We start from the raw sequence: 22,972 nt of genomic DNA on the forward strand, positions 1-22,972 counted from the left end.
CACCTGCAATTTTGTATGTAGCTCCTCTCCAAAAAAATCGACCCCAGGGCACAGATAAAAGGCTAAAAGTAGGTCTAATCCCTGGGAAGAGACTATTTTTTATGTGCCTTTTCATAGGAGCCTATTAACTGCCTGTAATCCCCTGAGGATGCGACAGGGCTGGGGCATCTTCCCTTGCTGTGCATCCCTGGGGGGATGCAGGGGGTCCTGGGGGGTGAGCAGTGGCAGGAGCGATGCTTGGAGCTGCATTTTTGCACTCCCATCCTTGGATCTGGCTCAATGTTTCCTGGCGTTGCCCACAGCTGTCCAGATGTGCCAGGGAACCGTGGCTTGGTCCATGGGGCATCACCTCCACCGCTCCCCTTCCCCAGAGCATCCCTCCGTGCAGCAGCTGGCTCTGTTGCATCCCCAAAATAATCCCTGGAAAACTCTTTGAGATGATCCACAAATTGCTTCTCGATCCGGGAGCAGCTTGGAGGCTTCTCCCCAAACCCACCCCAGGGTGTAAATAAAAGTCGGGAAAAATCAGGCGCGTCCTTGAAAACTTCCCATCGTTCCCAAGGCCAGAGATTTACAACTACGATAATTTGTCTTGCAATTCTTTATCCCGCATCCGTGCCAGTGTGTATTTTCTTTGCAATAAAAGCCTCAGCCTCGGCAAATAAATCTGAAGAGGTGGTTTTAGTGTCAGCTTTTTTCCTGCCCCCTGCCCCTGGCCTTTTTGCCATAAAAAAAAGGGGGAGAAAGAGAAAATCTGGAATCAAAGTTGGATTTTGCCCAAGTGGGGTGAGAAGCGCTGGGTGGGGAGAGGGGGGCTTCTCCCTGGGAGATGCTGGGTTTGGGGGAGTTAATCCCCCAAATCCCTTTTTTCATGCACCTGGTTTGTTTTTTTAAAAAAATGACTATTCTAACCCACTAATGGATCAATCTGAGGTGGTTTAGCCCCAAAATGCACCTCTCCCCTCTGCGTCGCTGCCCTCTGCCTTTGCCTCCTTGGTTTTGTATTAAACTTTGCACCTCACAAGAGGGGGAGATAAATCTGAAGGCGCTGAGGGACACAGGGAAGAAACGAGCCTTCCCTGCTCCTAAAAAGAACCTTTTTCCACTTAAAAATTACAACCCTGGTGAGTGGCTGGAGAGAGGGGTTGGTGATGCGATAACCACGCAGGTTTTAGTCTCAGCAGGGTCATAATAATGAAATAATATTTGTTGGCTCTTAATGAAACTATTAAAACTATTTTTAAAGTTACAATCTATTAATATTTTAAAATACATTTAAAAAAAAATGTGTAAAAATAAAGATAGTAAAATTTAAAATAATTTAGAACTTTAAAAAGTGGGTGCAGAGCTGCTCCCGTGTTTGCAAGGGTGACCGTGAGCATCTCATAGACGAGTTGGGGTTGGGTTTTTTGGTTTTTTGGCAGGTCACCGATGGTGGGACCATCAAGCAGAAGATCTTCACCTTCGATGCCATGTTCTCCACCAATTTCTCACACATGGAAAATTATCGGAAGCGGGAGGATCTGGTCTACCAGTCCACCGTGCGGTAAGTCACCCTATGTCGCCTCCTTTGGATGCCGGCTGCTTTTTAATGCCAATTTTTAGGAATTTCTGATTTTTAGGAATTTTTTCCCCATGTTGGGGTAGTTGAGGGTGTTAGGGCAGTACTCAACGTCTCGCCTTTGGCAGTCGGCGGGGATTCATCGCATTGCAAAGAAATTATCATCACCAAATAGCCCAGGTCTGTCCCCAGAGTCCTGCTTGTCCCAGGGGAAAAGGTGACATTGGTGGAGATTTCCAGTGGTGAAAACGGGCAGAGAAACACCAGACTTGGGAAAACAAACCAAAAGAAAAAAAAAAATCTATATATATATAAAAGAGGCAGCATGGAAGCTTGTCTTTGCTTTTCTTCCAAGTGCGAAATCACTTGCAGGAGTGTCAGCTTTATTACTAATTACACACTTGCTTTATTGCCAGTGTTATAAAAACAAAACTGGAGCCTGAAAAAAAAAAAGTCACGGGGAGACTTAATTCAAAGCAAAAAAAGCTGAGGTGAAGTATTTATTTTTGCAATTTTTTTTTTATTTGTTCCCTTTTTAAATTAGAATTTGCTAATCGGATTTCAAAGCTCGTTTTTCCCAGCATGGGATAATAAAAATTCTGTGTACGGTGGGGGAAATGCAGTTGTTTCCTCGAGGTGATGTGATGCTTTGCACCTGCAAGTGTCCGTGGATGGATTGGAAAGGGCTTGTCCCATTGCATGAGCATGTGTGCGAGTGCTAAATTCTTTCTAATTCTTGGAAATTTGAATTTCTGGAGGTTTTTTTGTTGTTTTTTTCTGCTACACTCAGAGCTATTGTTTTATTATAAGAAAGGGCAAGGGTGTTAGGTGGGCTGCATGGGAATAAACGTGAATATAGAGTGGAGAAAAGCAGGAAAGCGGGGCTGGAGAGGAGATGCTCAGGGGAGGCTCAGAAGATGCTCAGAGGATGCCCAGGAGTTGTTTGGGATGTTCAGGAGGATGCTCTGAAGGGTCAGGAGATGCTCAGAGGTTGCGCAGGAGGTGCTCGGGATGATCAGGAAGATGATCAGGAAATGCTCAGGGATTTAAGGCGTGCTCAGAGGTTGCTCAGAGAGGTCTCAGGGGTTGCTCGGGCCAGAATTAGAGGCTGCTCAGGGGGATGCTCAGAGAATGCCCAGGCAATGCTCAGAGGTTGCTCAGGGCAATGTTCAGGCGATGCTCAGAGGTTACTCAGGGCAATGTTCAGGCGATGCTCAGGGACTGCTCCGCTCCTTGAGTTTTGTTTCCCCGTGTAGCACAGGATCCACTCAGCTGCTCGCTCGGATGATGTACAAATTTCTGACACAACTAATTATTGTTCAAAGAACATTTTGGCGGCTTCACGAAGGGATTACACATCCCCTAACCCAACAGCCTCGCTTGCCTGCCATAAACCCGGTGGTTTCGCTCGGCGCTGGGTTTGGCCATTGCTCCTCTCTAGCAGGGAGCACTAGGAAAGCTGGGAATTAAACCGGAATAAAACATCCCCTGTGCACGGAGCGGGAGACCACGAGCATCCCTTGGGCATGGGACGAGGACGTGCCACGTTCATGTTGCACCGTCCTGGCAAGGCAAAGCAGCTGCTTTATTTTTTGGGGCACAAAACCCTCTGGTTTTCTCCCTTTCACCACGTATTGTAGAACTAATAGAATTTGTGAGCAGAAAATTTCACTGCCCTAGGACCAGGCACTTAAAAGCCTCGGTAATCGTCGGCACGGTGCCGACAAATCGTCCGTGGAGCCGGGGATGTTCGCGGTAAAAAGTCTTTTCACGCAGTAGCCTTTTTTCAGAGGAAAACAGCAACTTGCCTGCGGAGAAAGGAGATATTTCTCAGAGGGTATGAAAAAGAGCTTCTTTTCTGAATCATTGGCTTGTTGCTTGCCGGGGGTGGGGGGGGTCCTGCCTTATCTCGGCTCTGGTGAAGAAGAGGAGCAATATCAGGAAGGGTTTGGTGATAGGTCAGTCACTTCCCAGCCGTTTGCACTCAGCTTTTCTCTCCCCTTTCATTTTACCCTTCTGTATTTTCCTTTTTTTTTTTAATCTTTGTAATGGCACGGTCACGTCAGTGCCGTCCCACGGAGCGTTATCCCGGGCGGCGCAGCCCTTATCTGCGCGGCGCAGAGGGCTGCCGGCGCTGCCGCTTTTCATACCGGCTTTGAACGCCGCCTGCTCAGATGTGAAGAGCAAAGCCGGGAGATATCCAAGCCTGGATTTTTTTTTTTTTTTTAATTTTTTTTTCCTCCTCCTCTGATTAAAAACGCACCCTCGTCGAGTAAGGCATTGCTTTATGCATATCTATATAATTTTCTTTCCTTATTTCCAGCGTGTTTAGAGGACACAAAAGGACACGACAGGCGGCGGTTTGCCTTTGCGGGGCTGAGGGTCCCCTCTCCCTGGTCCTCACTGATGGTAGAAATGTCAAACCAACCCCATTAGGACCATTTTACACCCAAATCTGCACACAGACCCAAAGGGCTGGTCCTTTGTGGCAAGGGGCAGCTGCCGGGATGGAGACGGTCCCCAGCTTGGCAGGGACCGAACGCTCCTGCGCCCCACTAACGAAGGGTGTGGATGATTTCCCGCTCCGTGCGTGGGTAATTAGAGGCTGGAACAGATGGCGGAGGCTGAGTCGAAAGCGTTGTGGCCATTCAGAGGAGCTGCCAAGCGACTGTTCACTTCAACAGGGGCTTGTTTGTGCTGGCGGGGGGCTCGCGCGATGAGGAGACAGCGTGGGAAGGCGGCCAGGGGCTTTCAGGAAGGATCCGGCAAACCAGCACTGGATTTCCCCCCGGCTGGGGAAGCCCCGCAAGTCACATCTGGGGTTGCCTGGAAAAGCAGGGGTGTAAGCTGGGAGTGGCTTGCCCGGTGCTCCGTGCAGGAATTGCCCCCATCCTTATTGCTGTGGTGGGATGCTTCTGGCTGGCAAGGCAGGATGATGCTGCTGGCCGGTGAGGCGGGATGCTGCTGGTCAGCAAAGTGGGATGCTGCTGGCCGGTGAGGTGGAATGCTGCTGGTCAGCAAGGTGGGATGCTGCCGGCCGGTGAGGTGGGATGCTGCTGGCCAGCAAAGTGGGATGCTGCCATCCGGTGAGGTGGGATGCTGCTGACTGGCAAGGCAGGATGCTGCCAGCTGGCAGGGTGGGATGTTGTCGACCGGTGAGGTGGGATGATGCTGGTCAGCAAGGTGGGATGCTGCTGGCTGGTGAGGTGGGATGCTGCTGACGGCAAGGTGGGACACTGCTGGCCAGCAAGGCAGGATGCTGCCCACTGGTGAGGTGGGATGATGCTGGTCAGCAAGGCATGCTGACTGGCAAGGTGGAATGCTGCCAGCTGGTGAGGCAGGATGGTGCTGACCGGCAAGGTGAGATGCTGCTGGCCAGCAAGGTGGGATGCTGCTGGCCAGTGAGGCAGGATGCTGCCGGCTGGTGAGGTGGGATGTTGTTGACTGGTGAGGTGGGATGATGCTGGTCAGCAAGGCAGGATGCTGTTGACTGGCGAGGTGGGATGATGCTGGCTGGCAAGGTGGGTTGCTGGTGAGGTGGGATGCTGCCAGCCGGCAGGACGGGATGCTGCTGCTCAGTAGAGTGGCTCCTTTGCAGCCAAAGTGAGCATTTCCACCTCCAGCAGCACTGATCCTTTTGCATGTCTCTTCCTCTCCTCTGGTTTGTTTTTTTTTATAGCTATATAAAGAATGTAGATAATATATTGATCGAAACATGCTCTGGAGTTTGGGCTTTTGATGCTTTTCATCCACCACGCTTTGCTACAGCCATTGCATCACCCAAGCGGTCTGTAATGTTTGGTGCTGAGCCTTTAACATCGGCGTTTCGCAGGCATTTACTGTCCATGCTTCGTGGGTTTTTGCTCTCGGCGGTGCCTTTACCTCCTGCACACTTCTCCTTTCAATAATGCAATTACTTACCCTCCCGAGGAGCTGTCAGTGCCGGTAAACTCCAGCTGCTAAACCGCATTACACAGCTCTCTCCTGCAGCCTTTGCAGTTATTAATAGTTTATTGATCCCCGTCGCTGGCAAAAAGCAACCCCATCCGATGCCTTGATATCCGGATGCAGACCGCTGCATCCCCCGGGAAGACAGGGTTGGGATGGAGCGAGTGGTGAGCCCTGTCTCTCCTCCCCAGGCTCCCCGAGGTTCGCATTTCAGACAACGGTCCCTACGAGTGTCACGTGGGGATTTACGACCGAGCCACACGGGAGAAAGTGGTCCTGGCCTCCGGGAACATATTCCTCAATGTGATGGGTGAATGCAACCCCCGGCTGGGTGGGGCGGGAGGGGAAACAATGGCGGGGGCGCAGGGTGGGGGGAAAGCAGGGATTTGGCTCATTTTCCTCTCCCTGGGGATGGAGATGGGGACAGGGATGGGGACAGAGGTGAGAATGGGGATGGAGATTAGGATGGGGACGAGGACAAGGATGAGGATGGAGATGGGCGTGGTGATGAGGATGGAGATGGGCATGGGGATGAGTACGGGGATAAGGATGGAGACGGGCACGGGGATGAGGATGGAGATGGGCACAAGGATGAGGACGGGGATGAGCACGGAGATGGGCACAGGGATGAGGACGGGGATGAGCATGGAAATGGGTGGCTGTCAAGGATTCTATGCTAATGCCCCGGCTCTGTTCCTGGCAGCTCCTCCGACCTCCATCTCAGTGCTCGCCGCTGACACACCGGCACCCTTCAGCCGCTACCAGGCGCAGAACTTCACCCTGGTGTGTGTGGTCTCTGGTGGGAAGCCTGCCCCGCTGGTGAGCCCCTGGGGAGGTTATCTTCCATATGTATATATGAAGCAAACATAAATATAAAAATATACAAAATATGTGCTGCTTTTGGAGGCAAAATAAGGTAAATAGCTGCCTGCTGCCGAAATCTTGCCCTGCAGCATCTTTCCACGGGGACTTTGGGAAGGGGCTCCATCCAAAGCTACCCAAGGGGATGGGATGCTGAAGATGTATGGGGTAGTGGCTGTCCCCACCGGGCTCACCTCCCCTTTTGTCCCCATGCAGGTCTACTTCAAACGGGATGGGGAGCCCATCGAGGCCACCCCACTGCCGGAGCCGCCGGCCGGCGCCGGGAGCTGGGCACCCCGTAACCTCCTTCACCGCGACCTGGATGACACCAAGGTGCCGAAATCACTGGCAGCCGAAGGAGAGGTGGGAGGCGGGCGACCCCCAGCCACGGTGGATCCCCCCCGGGGGCTGGCAGCCGAGCGGGGTTCCGTCACCGAAACCATCCCCGAAACGGTGGTAAGCCGGGAATTCCCGCGGTGGGTGCACGTGGCGGAGCCCATTTACTATTTCCGCCACACGCACGCGCCCGTCAGCGATGGGACGGTGGAGGCGCGGGCCACCCTCACCTGGACCCTGAACCCCCAAATTGACAACGAGGCGCTCTTCAGCTGCGAGGTGAAGCACCCGGCGCTCTCCATGCCCATGCAGTCCGAGGTGACACTTGGTAAGCGCAGCCACCGCGAATAAATTTGGGGGATTTCTTGACTTTTTTTTTAAATTATTTTATTTTTTGCAGATTTTTTTTAGCAATGGGTTGCAATGGTTTTTGCAACATTTTTTTTCCCCTCTTTTATTTTTGCTTTTTTGCACTTTTGGTTTTCTCTTCGGGGGGGTTTCAGGCACCTTGCCAGCCAAAGCAGGGTGCCATGTTGGACTGCACGATGAGAGGAGGCAGCGCTGCCAGGGCTCCCCAAATGTAGGGTGGAGGGCAGGGACTTTTGGGGGGGGTCCATCGGGCAAGAGAAGGGTTTTGCTGTGTGGTGTAGGTGAGCCAGAGCATGGTGGAGCTGTGCGGGGCAGAAGGGGGTGCTGGAAGGCGAGGGCAGTTTTGGGAGGTGAGCCAGAGGTGGGTGCTAGCTGTAGGGGTGCTTGGGGGGGGGGGGGTCATGGGGTCTATGGGGTGCAGAGCCCTTGTGCATGGGGGAAGGTAAGTAAAGAGGCTGTGGGGGCTGCTGCCACCCAAGTCCTTATAGCCTCAGGGTGCCCTGTAAAGGGCAGCAAGCCCCCTCCCTGCAGAAGGGGGTGCTGAGGGCCCCCCAGCCATGGGGGATGCTATAGGGTGGGGGTTGTGGGTTGACGTAGGGCTGGGGTTGGGAGGGAGGGGGCTGTAGGCACAGGCAGTGGGGGTCCTGGGGTGGTGTGTGGGGCTGGGAGGGGGGAACTGAGGGTCCTGGGGTATCGGAGCAAGGCAGCAATGTTAGTGGCAGGGGTTGATGTGGACACAGCCCTAGCTTTTGGAGGGTCTATGCTGGGAGAAGCCCCCTTGGTGAGAAGGGGATGAGTGTTTGGATACAGGGGGATGGTGCAGGACCAGGGCAGGGGAGCTGGTTTTAGGGGGAGCCAGGGCTGGATGTAGGGATGAGCGAGGAGCTGGGGGGGCTGTGTTGGGGGACCTGGTGTTGGTGGTGCCTGCAGGGCAGGTGGGGAGGTGGTAGCTCCTCAGTGTTACCTCCTGTGGGGTGTAACCCTGGGAGGGGATGGGATGGAGGAGCAATTCTGGACCGGGATCCTGTTGTGGGGAGGGGGGAGCCACCTTCACCCCATAGTAATGTCACCTCCATTTATCTATACCTGGTCCCGGAAGACCTAAGGACATGCCATAACCCTTGCTGGCCATCACCACCCAGCTCATCCCCGTGGGGAGGGGCTAGGTTAGCCCTGCAGAGGGGCAGCTTGTGGGGCTGGTGGGGCCCTGTGACAGGGTGGTGGGATTGAAGCCAGGGTCTCCCCGTTGGCTCCCAGCGTGCCCAGGATGCTGGAGGAGCAGAAGCTACTCAAGAGGCCACGGGAGCCAGTGAGCAGGTTAGTGGGGACCTCTCATTTTGCCCCACACAATCTCCTACCCTGGCTGGGGCTCCTCTACCTTCTGCGGGTTCCCCGCCCGAAGAGGCTGAGCTGTCCGCAAGGGATTGCCTCAGCTTCAGGGCATCCTCCTGGGCAGGCTGCTCCAGCCTTCCTGCCCTCGAGCCGGGTGGAGAAGACTGGGCTCTGCTCCTGGCCAAGTAGGACACTCAGCTGGCTGGCTCAGTGGTGACGCACCAGCTCCCGGTGGCCTTTGCCCCGCTGGCTTTCCACCTGTCTTTGGCACGGACTTCAGTGCGCACAAGCCTCTCGGTGCTGGTGCTCCTTCTCTTCAGCTCATCAACCACCTCAATCAGTGGGAGGCTGGCAGCGATGAGAAGGTCAACGGGAGGTTGGCAGTCAACAAGGAGAGCAGCAGCTCTCTTGCTAATAGAGGGCCCTCCATTATCTGTTCCTCCCCTACGAGCATTAAAGCTCTCTCCCAGAATACAACCAGCCAAAAAATTACTGAAGTCCTGCATTTTCACACCTTCTGCAGCTCGTCGGGCTTCGGTGTCCACCTCTGGGTCTCCCCATGAGGCCAAGACCTTGATGGCTTGCTAATTCTTCCCCAGTGGCTCCAATAGCTGTAGCGGCAAAGCTTTCTCCACACCACCCCTTCCAAATCCACAGCCCCCCTCATCCCCTAAGATGCCTCCAGCCTGTGCCCCTCACCACCATCCACACCCAGAGTTTTGGCAGCAGATCCTCCATTAACCCCCTCCCTATCTATAAGTATATATACACTATATATATAATACACTCTCAAAAAAAACTGCGTTGAAACTAAGACAAGCCACTTGCTTCGGTCCAAAACGCTAACCTTCGGTACAACCCCTAGCACAGTGTAATCCTCTGCAGTCCATCCACCCTGCTCCAACACCGGAGGGCCGCATCCTGCATGGATGTTGCAGTCAAGGTGCACAGCCACGGCCTCTGGCGCATGTCCCTGCAGAACATCCAGGGGCATGGATGCTCTTTCCAGAGGCCAGTGTCCACCACCACAGACTGATGTGCTTTCTGGTGGCTATTTTTCCCTTTGTGTCATGCCAGGGTGACATCCAGGCTCAGCCTGTCCCCTCCATGGCGGTGCTTAGCTAGGCAAAGGGTGACACAGCCAGTTTTGGTGATGCACAGCCTCCCTCCTGCCCGTTTTCCCCTTCAAGCATGCAAAAAGCTCCTTCCACGCAAAGACCGGGCAGCTCCTGGGGCTGTCCCATCCCACCCATGGCCAGGAGGGACATCCACACAACCCCCACCCAGCTGGGAGCAAGGAGCAGACCTGGCATGGTGTCACCACCTCCCCACGGCTGGCTGCATCACTGCTTGTCCCCTCACTGCACCAGCCAAGGGCACCCCAAGTCTAGCATGGGAAGAGGGGTCCCCTCCTTTTTGCAGGGCTGTGTCCTTGGCATTTGGTGTCAGCAAGGCGCTGGGGCTGTCTCCCATGCTAGTAGCACTTGGGCACGATTCACCAAGGCCACCTTGTCCTGGGGATGCTTTCCTGAGGAGCCCATCTCTGTGGCTTCAAACCAGCCTGACCCCTCTTGACCCCTGTTTGTGAGCAGAGGAGGGCTTGACGAGTCAGTATGTCCTTCACCATCAACGCATCCCATTACAGTCATCCATCAATCTCGCAGTCTTCCCGTTCATCTGCCTGTAGGGTCCTTTCGTACCTGTCTATCAGTCATGTGGACATCCCTCAGCCTGTCCATCAATCACCGAGTCCTCAGCTCCCCCGGGCCGGCACACGCTGTGCTGCCCCCCCACCCCCCAACCGTTCATCAAACCACCATTAATCCCAGCCAAGGGCACCCACCGGCAACAGGATACTGGGCTCTGCTGACATCCCTTCTTGTCACCTTCCTTGCAGTTGCTCCCAAGGGCCCGAAGATCACAATGACCCCGACGAGAGCCCGCGTCGGTGACACCGTGCGGATCTTGGTGCAGGGCTTCCAGGTCAGCTCCCCCATCCATCCCCAGCGCCGGGGGTGGGGCAATGCTGTGCCGACGGACAGCATCGCATCCCGCCAGCACTTGATGGGGTTGGCTTGGTGGCCTTGGGTTGCATCCTGGCCCCTACATCGGTGCACCCCTGGGCATTTTGGCTGTGCCCAGCCCTTGCTCCAGGCACGGGACAGGGTTTGCTCACTCCCTACGCCCGTCTCCCTGCAGAATGAAGTCTTCCCTGAGCCCCTCTTCACCTGGACGCGGGTGGGGAGCCGGCTCCTCGATGGCAGCGCCGAGCATGATGGCAAGGAGCTGGTGCTGGAGCGGGTGCCGGCCGAGCTCAACGGCTCCATGTACCGCTGCACTGCCCAGAACCCCCTGGGCTCCACCGACACCCACACCCGGCTCATCGTTTTCGGTATGGTGGCACCACGGGGGGCACCCCTCCCTCCATAAATCCTCACTCATTTCCCCTCCACCCCCAACAAAACTGTCTCTGCTGTTTCTTTCCCATTAGAAAACCCAAATATTCCCAGAGGAACAGAGGACTCCAATGGTGAGTGGCGATGGCACTGGTATTTCAACCCAAAATCCCCCAGGGAGGGAAGGACCATGCAGAGAGCATCTCTCCTTGCATCGCCCCAAGCCCTTGGCCATCTCTTCTTGCCTTGGCCATCTCTCCTTGCATCGCCCCAAGCCCTTGGCCATCTCTCCTTGCCTTGGCCATCTCTCCTTGCATCACCCCAAGCCCTTGGCCATCTCTCCTTGCATCGCCCCAAGCCCTCGCCCTTAGCAGCAGGGATGTCCTTGCACCAAAAGAGGCCCTGTGGACGCTCTCCACACCATCCCTGACCTGCCGCCTGCCCCACGCAAGCTCCATAGCAAGTTTAGGAGGGGATGCCCCCCCACAAAAAGGTGATGACTCCATCCTGCTTTGAACCCAAACACCAAGACACAGCCCCCTAAACTCCCCGTCCCTTTTCTCCTCCTGCCTAGGTTCACTTACCGGCCACTGCGGCTTCAGACTAGTTTTGGCACTCACCCTAACAGTGATCCTGGAGCTAACGTGAAGCTTTGCCTGCCTCTTCCTCCTCCTCCTCTTCCTCCGTACGGCTCCACCCAGCATTTACACCTCCGTCAATCGGTTTCTCTTGCTCTCTTTTTTTTTTTTTTTTTTTTTTCTATACTATTTACAGTCTCAGTCTCTTTCTGTCTGTGTCTTGGCTTCCTCAGACAATTTAATTAAAAGGAAAAAGAAAAATCTCCCCCAGTAGAAGGCTGTGCTTAATGTTTTGCCTTGTGCTGGGGTAACCCAGCACCATCTTGGGGTACCCAGCGGTTTTGCAAGGTCTTTGAGGGGGCGGGGGACTGTCTATGATGCAAAGACCAGATTTCCCCTGGAAAATTCTGTTTACAACATTCCCACTGCACCGAGCTGCTCAGGATCTCAGCTCCCCGGGGTAAGTAAGACACATGTCCCCAGCATGAGGGATGCTGGGGACAAGCCCTGCTCAGCTCGCACGCACGCGGACAGCGGTGCTGGGAGCCCGAAAGCCACGGATCACCGGCCTTATCCGGACCTCGGTTGGGGCAAATCGGCTCTGATGGAAGACAGGCACTGTGCACACCACTTGTCCCGGGCTGGACAGTCAATCTCTAGTGACAGGCAGCTCCCAACCCAAAATGTCAGCGCTCACGCATGAGCAGGCAGCACGTGTCCCACCAGGCAGCGCCGGAATGGAGGCATCAGCCAAGTTTAAAGCACCGCACCCGTGTCTGGTCTGTGCCACCCTCTCCATCCCTCTTGGCTAATTGTCACCATGGAAACAGATAACGGTCCAGCACAGCCAGATCCTGGCCATTCCTACGGTACCCGTGCGCCGGTGTGGCATTAATCCTGCTACAAGACAACTCTTTGTAAAAACCACATGGGTTTGCCCCAATCCTGCCCAGAGCTGGGAGATGCTGGTGGTGTGCCCAGCTGCTTTCCCTGCCCCTGGTGCCCAGAAAGCATTCCAGCCCCAGGCCAGGATCCCTGGGGAGTGGGTTGGGGGGGAGAGAGGAGCCCAAGGACAGGGCACTCCCCCGCCTTTCCCTCCAGGAAACTCTTAATCCTAAAGGATTAGCCAGCAGCCGTGTGGTGCTTCGTCTTTCCAAAGCCCTGTATGAGTGCTAAACATTATTATTACTATTATGATTAATTATTATTAAGCAGATTCAGTCCCTACCACGCTCTGTTACCAACCTCGCTGTGAGCGATTTCCCAGCCTCAAAGGAGCCGAACAAACGCATGATGGGATGGCTCGGGAGTTTCTTCCCATAAGCAAAAGCACATGGGTTTATAATTTGGGCTGGAAGCAATGCAGGGACAGCTTGGGGCTGGCTGGGGTGTAGGAGGATCAGTGGCTCCACTTTCATCCTGAAGCAACAGCATCCAAGCATCCGGATCCCTTGGAACCCCTGCTCCCTTCCTGACCGCTTTCACTGCTCCAGCCCATTGCACCTCCCTGGGCAAGAAGAGAACCTTCATTTTTTAGAGAAATCTTCATTTTTTTAGGGAAATCTGCATGACTGTTTACCCCCATGCTACGGAGCAGGCAGGAGAGCCCCTCACCACAGCAAAGATGCTTCTCACCCTCCTCACTGGATTGAAGATGCTCCGAGGGCCTCATCCCAACGTGATTAAACAACCATTAGGCATTCTCGCTTGGAAAAATGAGGATTTACAGATGCCCAAACCTCCATTTAAATGCAAATGTGGCAGTTTTAGCCCGGAACCATGGAAATGAGGAGGATTACAGCAGCAGTGCCACCATCCTCCAGCTCTGCCTGGAGCATCCTGACCTCCACGTCCAGCGGCTGGGAGAGGACCGGTGGGTTCAGTGGTCTTGCATCCCAAACCCACCCCTTCACGTGCATTCGGGATACTTAGCTCTTTCCCTGGGGATACTGGCATGGTGATGGATCAGGCTATAGGCTGGGACCTTCTCAGCATCGGCACAGCCAAAGCGATGAGTGAGGGGACACAGGAGCCTCTCCCCATCCGGGCAGGGATGCTGCCTGCTTCCTCAAGCTGCCAAGGCAAGGGACACAAAGTGATGCCATGCCACCAAGCAGTGATCCAAAGAAAACCATCCATGCCGTGCTGGACCCTGCCTTCACCTCCTGTCCACCTCATCCTTCACCCACCACCGCCTCCCCATCCCCATCCCCCCTCCTACAGGTAATTACAGAGGACATCAATTAAATCCCTGGCTCCCCCCTACCACACCCCCCCGTTGTTTGAGGACCTGGCAGTGAATAATGCAGGAGGCTGGAGGGGGAAAGAGCTGCTCAGGTTGTTTCATTATTGATGAGAGATGACAGATCCACTGCTGACAACCTGCCTAAGAGATATGATTAGCTTGTAAAAAATTAATCACGCTTCTTAGGGATGACGCGAGCTGAAAACCCCAAGGAGCGGCGTTATCGATGTTCCCTAATTTCAGGGGACTTTGAAAAGGTTTTAGCAAAATTTGGAAAAGGCAATTACATTCAATTAGAGTCACAAGCGCCGAGACGTCACTGCTGCTCGGAGATACCACGGCCGCATCCTTGCTCCCGTACGCTGCCGCTCACCCTCCTCACCGCAAGGCATAGATAAATATACACTTATACATTGGACCTGCATTTTTACTACAAAGATCCTCCTTCCTGACATCATCCCCTGCGGCTCAAGCTCAGCAGTTGGGCTCTGGTTCCCCCATCCTGCTATTTGTGAAGGCAACAGCCACCAGAGCACGCTGCCTGCTGAAAACTCCCTCGCCTCCCCCTGCACTCCATGTTTTGCCTTCCCAAAGTCCATAAAAACACCCCGATGATGAGGATAACCATGCCTTTCCCGGCACCCAGCCCTGCATCTCTCAAGGATGCGGCGCATCCAAGCAACCCAGCCCTTTGGGATATTGGGGGGGGGGAGGCAGAAAACCAGGGATACTATGGCTCAACAGGGTTGGGAATGCTGGCCAGAGCAAGAGTGGGCTTTGCTTGGTGCTTTCTCTGCCTCCCCCGCCTCATTACTGGGTAGTTACTGCCAGGGCCAGGTTCACAGGGCGGCCAAGTGCATGCATAATTCATCCTTCCCCGCTCGTGAACACAAGGATCTTTGCAGATCTACTTGCAGATTAAAAACCGGAGCAGTGAGAGATGGAGGAGCCCAGGGGTCACAGCCGCGTATGGGTGGCCAAGCCCTCTGCCAAGTACCCGAGCCCCGAAACACATGCCCAGCCTTGATGAATGTGCCTGTTACGCCACCTCTGGCCTCAGCCTCAGGACCCTCTGGTCCTGGCAGATGGGATACCCCTTTCCCTGAGGTTTTGGCCAGACCAAGCCTCCAGTGATAGATTTTGGGGGCCCCATCCAAACAGGGTGGAGGGGAACGGCGGGTGGGTCTTGTCTGGGGCTGCTTTGGCCCCTGGCGCAAGCTCAAGATACATCCGAGGGATGCATCGTGCCAGCACTTACCCTGTTCCAAAGTCCAGCTCCTGATCTGAATATCCTTCCTTCTCCTAACCTCTGCTGCACCCGTACGAGGCAACAGCTTCCCAAACATCCCCCTAAAAGCCGCTGGTGGGCTCTCCCCGTTCACAGCAGGGATGTGCACAGGGGTCCCTGACTGCCAAGCTAGCCTGAGTTCACCCCTCTGCTTCCTTCCCATCCTCTTTATATATATAGATATATAAATATTACACTATTTAGCATGTGGTCCTCCACCTAAGGAGCATCCCTGGCAAGTCTAGTGGCAGATACACAACCACCCCCATTGTTCTGGCACCACCACAGTCCCCGTCTGAAGCCATTCAGGTGAAATTCAGCATCTCAGCAGCAGCAGGGGCACATCTCAGTCCTTGCAGATGCTGGTGATGGTGGGGAACGTGCCCCAAGGAGGTTTAGATGCTCCTCCCCATCACAAAAGACCATGCAATGGCTGATCAAGGTCAGCTGCTCCATGGGAGGTGGTTTGGGAGGCTGTGGACACTGGGTATGAGCTCACGAGCACCCACCACCCATTAAAGACCCATGGCAAGACCTCCTCCTACCACAGGTACCCATCACCTGTGCAACTGGGACCCATCACACCCACACCTCGTACAAGGAGCTGTTTTAGCATCACCTGGGTTCATTTATCTAGCAAATCCCACCGGATCGGGACCAAGCCAGCATGGAGCAAACCCGTGCATACAAACAGGAGCAACCACCCACCCCCACCCACATTTTGGCTGTTCCTTTGCTGCCTCGTAGGGCCTCATTTCTTTATGCATCTCTCAGCATGAGAGATGTTCCCCTCGGGGAAAAGGAAATTAATTTTATCCCTTTGAATTCAGCTCGCTTAGTGCTTGTTGCAGGGGGATGTCATTCCCCAGGGCCTCTCCTCTCCATCTCCCCCCCCACCGCGGTCCAGGCGTTGGGACCTGGCTACCTCCAGGGAGACAATTCCCCTAAATCTTTGAAATTCAGATCAGGACCAGACACATCGCCAACATCTTTCCAGAGGGAGAAAAGCAAGCATGACACCGTCTGGCATCCTCCGTGACTCAGTTTCCCCCAGTGACTCCAGTCCCTGCAGACATCCCACACACAGCAGCGCATCACTTTGAAATGACGACCACACCTCTCCCACCGCTTCCCATCCCAAATTTCTTCCTGGTCCCAATGCTTTTGTTTACTTCTCTTACTTCATCCCTCTCCCCATGCACGGGAATGCAGGTCTCTGAACCGGCTGCACTTTAACTCCTGGTTTTATTTGCTCTTTGGTGTGGGATTTTCCCCCATCGCTCCTTTTCCACTGGCTCTTAATTCCCCTGCCACTTCCCAGCTGGCCTCAAAAAAGACCCCAGAAGCTTTCGGGCTATTTCCCGTCACCCTTTGTTAGCTAGCGTGCCACCAACGAAGGCTACCGAATTAGTCACCTGCCTCTGCCGCCAAGCAGCCGCTTGGTGTCAGACCAAAGGTCTGCCGGGCACCGGGCTGCTTCCCCTCCTTCCCTGCACCCGCACCGAGGGCTGGGGGACCTTCCCAAGCCAGAACAGCTTATTTCTCCCTGCCATTGCATGATCCCTTTGAAACAGCAAAAGAAACGAGGAGGCGGCATGGTGGGGCTGCTGGGCTGAGATACTTTTCCTCCCTTTGTGTTTCCTTTGGCTTTTCCGGGGAGCCTCTCTGTTTACACGGCTGATAAAGCCGGCTCCGTGCTGCCAGCTCCGGGCTGCACCTTTCCCCGCTGCCCAGCCCAGCCCCAACATGCAAAACTTGTCCGGAAACCTCCCGCCAGCTTCGCCCGCTCAAAGTCACCTTGCCCCAAACCTTCAGCTCCACGCTCCCTGCTCGCTCGGCAATCATTAATCGGCTTCTCCGCATTCCCGGCATGGAAAAATGCCCCAGCGGGTAACCCTGCCCTGGCAGTCCGACATGCAGCTGGCCGGCAAGCTGGTCCTCTCCGCCGCCGCGCTGCTCCTCCTGACCTTGGCGTACAGGTTCTATAAGTCCCGCTCGCTCGCTGGGGGCACAACCCCGCTGGCCGACGCGGGGGGAGAGCAGAGGGAAAACACTGCCCAGGATGGGGGTGAGGCGGCGGGTCTGCGACGGAGGAGGGTGGTTGGGGAGGGGGCGAGGAGGGGCGGTGGGGATGCACAAGGCAGCGGTCGAGGAAGTGCCACCGGGACACGGCACACGGCTCGCCGGGGAGACCAGGGTCTGCCAAGGGGGGAAGAGGAGGAGGAGGAAGAAGAGGCGATGGATGCAGCGCTGGGGCTGACTTGTGGAAGAGCGGGGATGGGTAGCAGGGGAAGCGAGCTGGGAAAGAGGTCAGGAAGTGAACTGGGAAGTAAGTCGGGAAGCGAGCCAGGAAACGGGCCAGGAAGCAAGTTGGGGAGCAAGCCAGAAAACAAGCTGGGCAGTGAGCTGGGAAGCAAGCCGGGAAGCGAGCCGAGCTCTTATCAACCTGGGGATGTGACCAAAACACCAAGCAGCCTCGGGGAGGAGGGCACGCGTGCCCCAAGCACCGGGATTTCCCCCGGGATTGCCAGTACCCAGACAGCAGGTGACGAATGCGCCCAGAGCACCGAGCAGGATTTGGCCGGTAGAACCATGAGCCGGGTGGCCGAGGGGATGGTCCAGACCCTCAGTGTCACCTCAGACCTGGGGCTAACGATGACGGCGAGCAACGCAGGGTCGGACTCCTCCTATTCTTTCTCCTCTGTTGCGAAGATCCAGGTGGAGGAGAACTACATTGCCAAGCAACGGGCGAAGGACGGGGCCGGGCAGCCGGTCCCCGGGCTCAAAGGCAAAGTCTACCACTACTACGTCCAGTCCGTTTCCCACTCGGTGTCAAAGAAGAGGTCTCTTCCCTACATCCCTCTGGGAACATCCCAGCACTGCAGCTCAGAGCAGGTCAACAAAGAGCTGCAGAGCTTTGCAACCCAGGAACCGGACCCGACTTTGACAACGCAGGAGCCCACCACCACCTCCATAGTTCCGCCACCTACAGGGAGCTTGGACATCTCTCCTGAGCCACTGTCTCCTGGCCGCAAGGGCAGCATCCTCCAGATTGCTGACAGCCCTCACCTCCAGCTGCCCATGGAGGGTTTTGGGGTCACAGCCCCAGCTGACACACCGTCTGCAAGCCCCGGGCCAGGGGTGGTGGCCAGTTCTGATCTCTTCCAAATGACACCACCCACCCACCTGGACCTGGGGAACTGCTACAAGGTCCTCTGCACAGCCAAGGCACAGAAGCTCGGCCACCTCCAGGAGGCTGCCTACAAGGTGATGAGTGACAACTACCTGCAGGTGCTGAAGACACCCTCCATCTATAGCCACCTCAACGCTGGTGAGCGGGAGCTCATCCTGCGGCGGAGGATGAAGGGGAGGATGTACATGGCCGTGGCAGACATCAACACGCAGGATCCTGGCCTCCACGCCAGCCGCCTCTGCTACTATGATGACAGAGGGGACTGCTGGCGTCACCTCAGCCACGTGCCACCAGAGGTGGTCTCCCGGGGGTGCGCCATGTGCAGCATGTTCAACTACCTCTTCGTGGTGGCCGGCTGCGAGGGCAGGGGCCAGATGCAGAGACCCTCCAACCGTGTCTTCTGCTACGACCCCCTGACCAACATCTGGAGGGAGATCTGCCCCCTGAACCAAGCACGGCCACACTGCAAGCTCGTGGCTTTGGATGGCCACCTCTACGCCATCGGCGGTGAGTGCCTCTACACAGTGGAATGCTACGACCCCCGGCAGGACCGCTGGACCTTTACCGCACCCCTGCCCCACGACACCTTTGCCGTGGCCCACATGGCCACGGTGTGTGATGGGGAGATCTACGTGACGGGGGGCACCTTGCGCTACATGCTGCTGTGCTACACCGCCCGCTCGGACAGCTGGAGGGTCAGCCTGGCCGGCAGCAGCAAGGACAGGACAGCCGAGATGGTGAGCGCCAACGGCTTCATCTACCGCTTCGACCTCCACCGCAGCACAGGCATCAGCGTCTACCGCTGCAGCGCCAAGGCCAGGCTATGGTACGAGTGTGCCACCTATGCCACGTCCAACCTGTCCGGCTTCCAGTGTGCCGTGGTGGGCAACCTGGTCCACTGCGTTGGCCGGCACTTCCACATACGCTTCTTGGCTGACCACATCTCACCACGCTTCGGGACCAAGGACCTGCAGCCCTTCCCATCACCCCACGGCAGCCTCCTCCCGGCTGTCCTGGTGCTGCCGGAGGGAGGGATGGCACAAACACAAGTTTGAGGAACCTGTGCTGGGGTCTCACACCACAACGGTGATGGCTCAAATGTGACATGATGGCGAAAGCTGGTAGAAGAACCCCACAGCCCGCTTTGGACCACGCAGCATGGGGTCATCACTACCAGGGCAACATTACCCACACCTACCATCAAGCAGCCACCCTCCCAGTCCCTGCAAGTAAGGAAAGAGACAAACTGCCCTCAGATAATGCCAGTACACCCAGCCTTGAGTACACAAGGAAAAGCAAAGCAGGAGCTGGGTGGACTCGTTTGCTTAGAGGTACTTAAACGTAGGCGTGCTTGCTCGGATACAAATAAGCCACGGCTTGCTGCAGGCTCCCAGCTGGGCACCGCTCCACATGTAGCTGCTTTACACACCAGGTGTTTAATATTGACCTGGACACACGGCACACGGGGGATTCTAGGGTGGAGGAACACAGCAGGGAGGGCTGATCCCTGAGGAGGTATCACCCAGAGGTCAGCTCCATCGGCATCAAGCCAACATTGAGCCCTCAGGCTTGACCGCGCACATCACCCCAGAGCTGGAGGCTGGGGGCCAGAGAGCTCCCTGCTCTTCCCAGGACCTTGTTATCTGTTGCCTTCTCCTCAGCACAGAATTAGATATATATATTTATATGCACGTGATATAAATAGGCGCTATAGATTTATAGACAGCTGGTCTTAAATGAAATTAAAGTGAACATTTGGTAAAATTAACCACAGGCTACTGTCGCGCATCATTTCAAGCCGTAACCAAGCCTAATGGGAACAAAGAGGCCAATGCATGTTTTACATGGCTAATTACTGCACAAGCGTCATCTCTGAGGAGGCAACCGAAAGTAAACCAGAGCCTTGGATGTGAGCAGCCGGTCTTTCATCCCCTTTTCCCCAGGTTTCACCGACCTCACTCCGCTGTCTCCGTGCCCTGCCAAAAGCCTACTTTGGGTAATTGCATTTTCTTCCCCTCAAACGACTTGTCATCCATCACTTGTCAGCCCCAGACAGACAAAAACAGCTCCCAGACGGACAAAACCCTCCCGTACCTGCCTCCTCGGTGGCAGCAGGTTATGCGCATGAAGTCGTGGGTGTGCTTGAAGGGCTGGGAGGAGGAGGAGGAGATGGAGATGATGCTGGCACAGCCCACGGTATCACCATTTACACCTTGCTGCTCACAGTGGTTTAGGAGAGCTTAGGTTAATGTTCTTTTAAAGCGCTCTCAAAAGTATTTATTAGTTCTCTCAGTCATTGCCTGGAGGCCTCACATTTCTGCCTTCAAGGGCTTCCTGCGAAGGTCAGTAGCATCCACCCATGTTAGGAAACCTTGGGAGGCCACGTTAATTAACTCTGCCTCTGAGGCTTGCTCGTTAGCTGCAGCACATTGCTTCTACTGACGGAGGGTGGGTGATGTACACGCTCTCTGCGCTAAAAGCTGACAAAGTTCAGCCTGTTTCACCCACCCTGGAGCCACCTATTCCTACCCCCAGAGGACCACCCCACCGACCGTGTGCCAGGGCTGCAGCCTCCTGCCTCCCAGCATCTCCCTATGCCGAGATACTCGGGCTGATAAACCTTATGAGCCAAAAACCCGCCACATTATCATCATTATTATTTAACTCCTCGTTATTTAGCTGTCTCCGTAGCCGGTGCTCAGAGCAGCACACTCAACGAGATGGGCTCACGCACACTGCAACACATTTCTACTTCTCCCCCAGCAAAACTCGGGTACTGGCTGCTTCACCGCAGCAGCCCAGCTCCTTTGCAACCTGCAAACACTCTTGTCCCCACCAGCATCCCGGCTTCATGCCCTTTGGCATCCCCGCCACGGTGTGCTGGGTGCTGGGGAGCAGAGGACACACTGGCCGGGTGGGAGCTGGGTAGCTGGAGCCCTTCCAGGTAGCAGCTTTGTTTTCATCCCCAGAAAAGCTTTCCTGGGATCCTGCCCTTCTCACGGTGCCTCTTTCCTCCCGCTTAATATTTCACCTCTGCTTTAACTCCTTGCTGCCGGGCTGCAACCTCAAACCCCAGCAGCTTTGCCTCGTCCTCCAGCATGACAGTGAGCAACGAATAACAACGACCAAGGGTGGGCAGCTCTCCCCCCGCTCCTGCACTCTCTAATATTAACACATATTGCCTGGGGAGGCATTTTGGAGATTAAAAGCACTGGGGACATCCCGTGCTGGAGCACTGCTTGTTCTGCAGGGAAGGACAACCCAGTCTGGAGCAAACAGCACACAGCGATCCTGCGGTTGGTGACAAAATGACTTGTGGCTGCGGTTAAGGGAAAGCAAAGGGGAAAGGACAAATGCAAACTGATACTTGGACCTGGATGATTTTTATTTTTTTTTTGTACTCCCAAATACTGGTGCAAGGGAGGAGCCTTTAAGGCTGGGAGGTGCAGTGGCAATGGCAGCGTCCCCAGCCAACTCCTGCCATCACCACCAGATGTTGGGCATTGATTTACAGCTGTGACGGACACCCACTTCCATGTTTCTGCTGCTTCAAACCACGGGCTTGCAGCTCTTGGGATGACCATAAGACCATCAAGCAGTTTTCAGTGCAGCTTGCGACATCAGAATATTATTTATTTTAACTGACTGGGTTGGCAAGGCTGCCATAATTTAGAGGGGAAAAGGTTGGGAGGCATACAGTGCATCCTAATAAAACTCTACAGCGTGTCCCATAGAGCTATAAACCACCCTGAGCAGGTTCAAGTAATGATAAATACTTAGAGGACACAAAAAACCCAGCTGGGCTGGGGGTTTACCCGGGTGCTGCTCTTGGGAGCCTCTTCCCCTGCTGCAAGGCTGGTCGCTGCAAGCCAGGACCCTCCCTGGGGCAGGGACCACCAGGACTGGCTGCTGGAAGAGAAAAGACAACCACTCTCAGGCTGGGAAAACCAATTTCCACCATCCACCAGCAATTTTTCCATCATCCCTATAATTCCTTCAAGGCTGCCTCTCCAGCAGAGAGCTCTTTCATCATCATCACCCTCTGAGCCCCCTCCCCCGCCTGGTTTATCTCCCAAAAGAAGGGTGCAACCGCTAAACCACACTGCTTTGCAACTAAATATAACCTTTGCACTAAAGTCAGTATTTTCTTCTAATCAGGAAGACCCATTATCTACCCCTGCCATGTTTATTTAGGCAATTACATAGTTTAGCGTACTTTGATTCAGATTCTTAATTTTTACATTTTTGATTATGATAAAAAACCAGGGAGTGACGCATTTCTTATTTGCTCTGTGCTCTTTTTTTCCTTTGCAATGTGCCAGACTGCATGCGAATGGAAATTGGAAGTCAATTAAAGAAGTGCAAAACCAGCATTTTAAAATCTTTTTTATTAGTTAAACACGGCTACCTTCAATAAGTTGGCTACAGCAGGGTGGGGAAAAAAAAAAACAAACCACCCAAAAAGCAAAAAAAAAGTGAGCTTATCCAGACATGTTTTGCATTTAAAACCGATGCGATACATGAAAGAAATATTAAGCGTAGCGAACTGACAAATTAAGTATCTTGTTCCTGACAAGCGGAAGCAAACTCGTGTCGATGGTTGAGGAGCCGGGTGGGAATTTAAAGCCAGGGGAAGGGAAAGACCCGTCACAGCATCTCTGGGTGCTGGAAGGGAGGTGGCACCTCTCAGCCCCTGGCCGTGGTTTCTCCCAGACCCTCTGCAGAGTTGCCTAAAGCAACATGCACACTGCTACAGGTCGCGTTGCCGTCAGGAGAGCCTCCATGAGATGTTTAAAGCCAAGGAGAGCTGTCCTGTCCTCTCCCACTCATTTCTCCACCCTTCCTGCACTTAATCCCAAGTTGAC

General features: G+C 54.8%; 2 protein-coding genes across 3 annotated transcripts in view; both read left to right on the forward strand.

Annotated features, from left to right (window-relative positions):
* The window catches only part of IGSF21 (immunoglobin superfamily member 21), a 42,633-nt gene extending 28,316 nt beyond the window's left edge, over positions 1-14,317 (forward strand). The window contains exons 3-10 of one of the 2 annotated variants that reach the window (XM_056333366.1): positions 1,425-1,546; positions 5,701-5,819; positions 6,213-6,328; positions 6,587-7,034; positions 10,305-10,390; positions 10,607-10,799; positions 10,899-10,937; positions 12,939-14,317. In XM_056333366.1, the coding sequence (XP_056189341.1) occupies positions 1,425-1,546; positions 5,701-5,819; positions 6,213-6,328; positions 6,587-7,034; positions 10,305-10,390; positions 10,607-10,799; positions 10,899-10,937; positions 12,939-12,952 (1,137 nt within the window). In that variant the 3' untranslated portion in view covers positions 12,953-14,317. Of the gene's footprint in view, positions 1-1,424; positions 1,547-5,700; positions 5,820-6,212; positions 6,329-6,586; positions 7,035-10,304; positions 10,391-10,606; positions 10,800-10,898; positions 10,938-11,377; positions 11,637-12,938 lie in introns of those variants that run through there. The other variant, XM_056333365.1, reaches the window with a different exon arrangement.
* A 21-nt stretch (positions 14,318-14,338) lies between these two features.
* Positions 14,339-22,470, forward strand: KLHDC7A (kelch domain containing 7A). Its single transcript, XM_056333364.1, has one exon. It carries the CDS (start codon positions 16,793-16,795, stop codon positions 19,160-19,162), a length of 2,370 nt encoding a protein of 789 aa, XP_056189339.1. The 5' UTR covers positions 14,339-16,792; the 3' UTR covers positions 19,163-22,470.
* Positions 22,471-22,972: the final 502 nt, after the last annotated feature.

Source organism: Falco biarmicus, chromosome 3 (genome assembly GCF_023638135.1).
Source record: "Falco biarmicus isolate bFalBia1 chromosome 3, bFalBia1.pri, whole genome shotgun sequence".
Lineage (NCBI taxonomy): Eukaryota > Metazoa > Chordata > Aves > Falconiformes > Falconidae > Falco > Falco biarmicus.

Excerpts from the sequence above, each read along its gene's own strand:
- KLHDC7A (XM_056333364.1), top strand. The coding sequence starts at position 16,793 with ATGCCCCAGCGGGTAACCCTGCCCTGGCAGTCCGACATGCAGCTGGCC.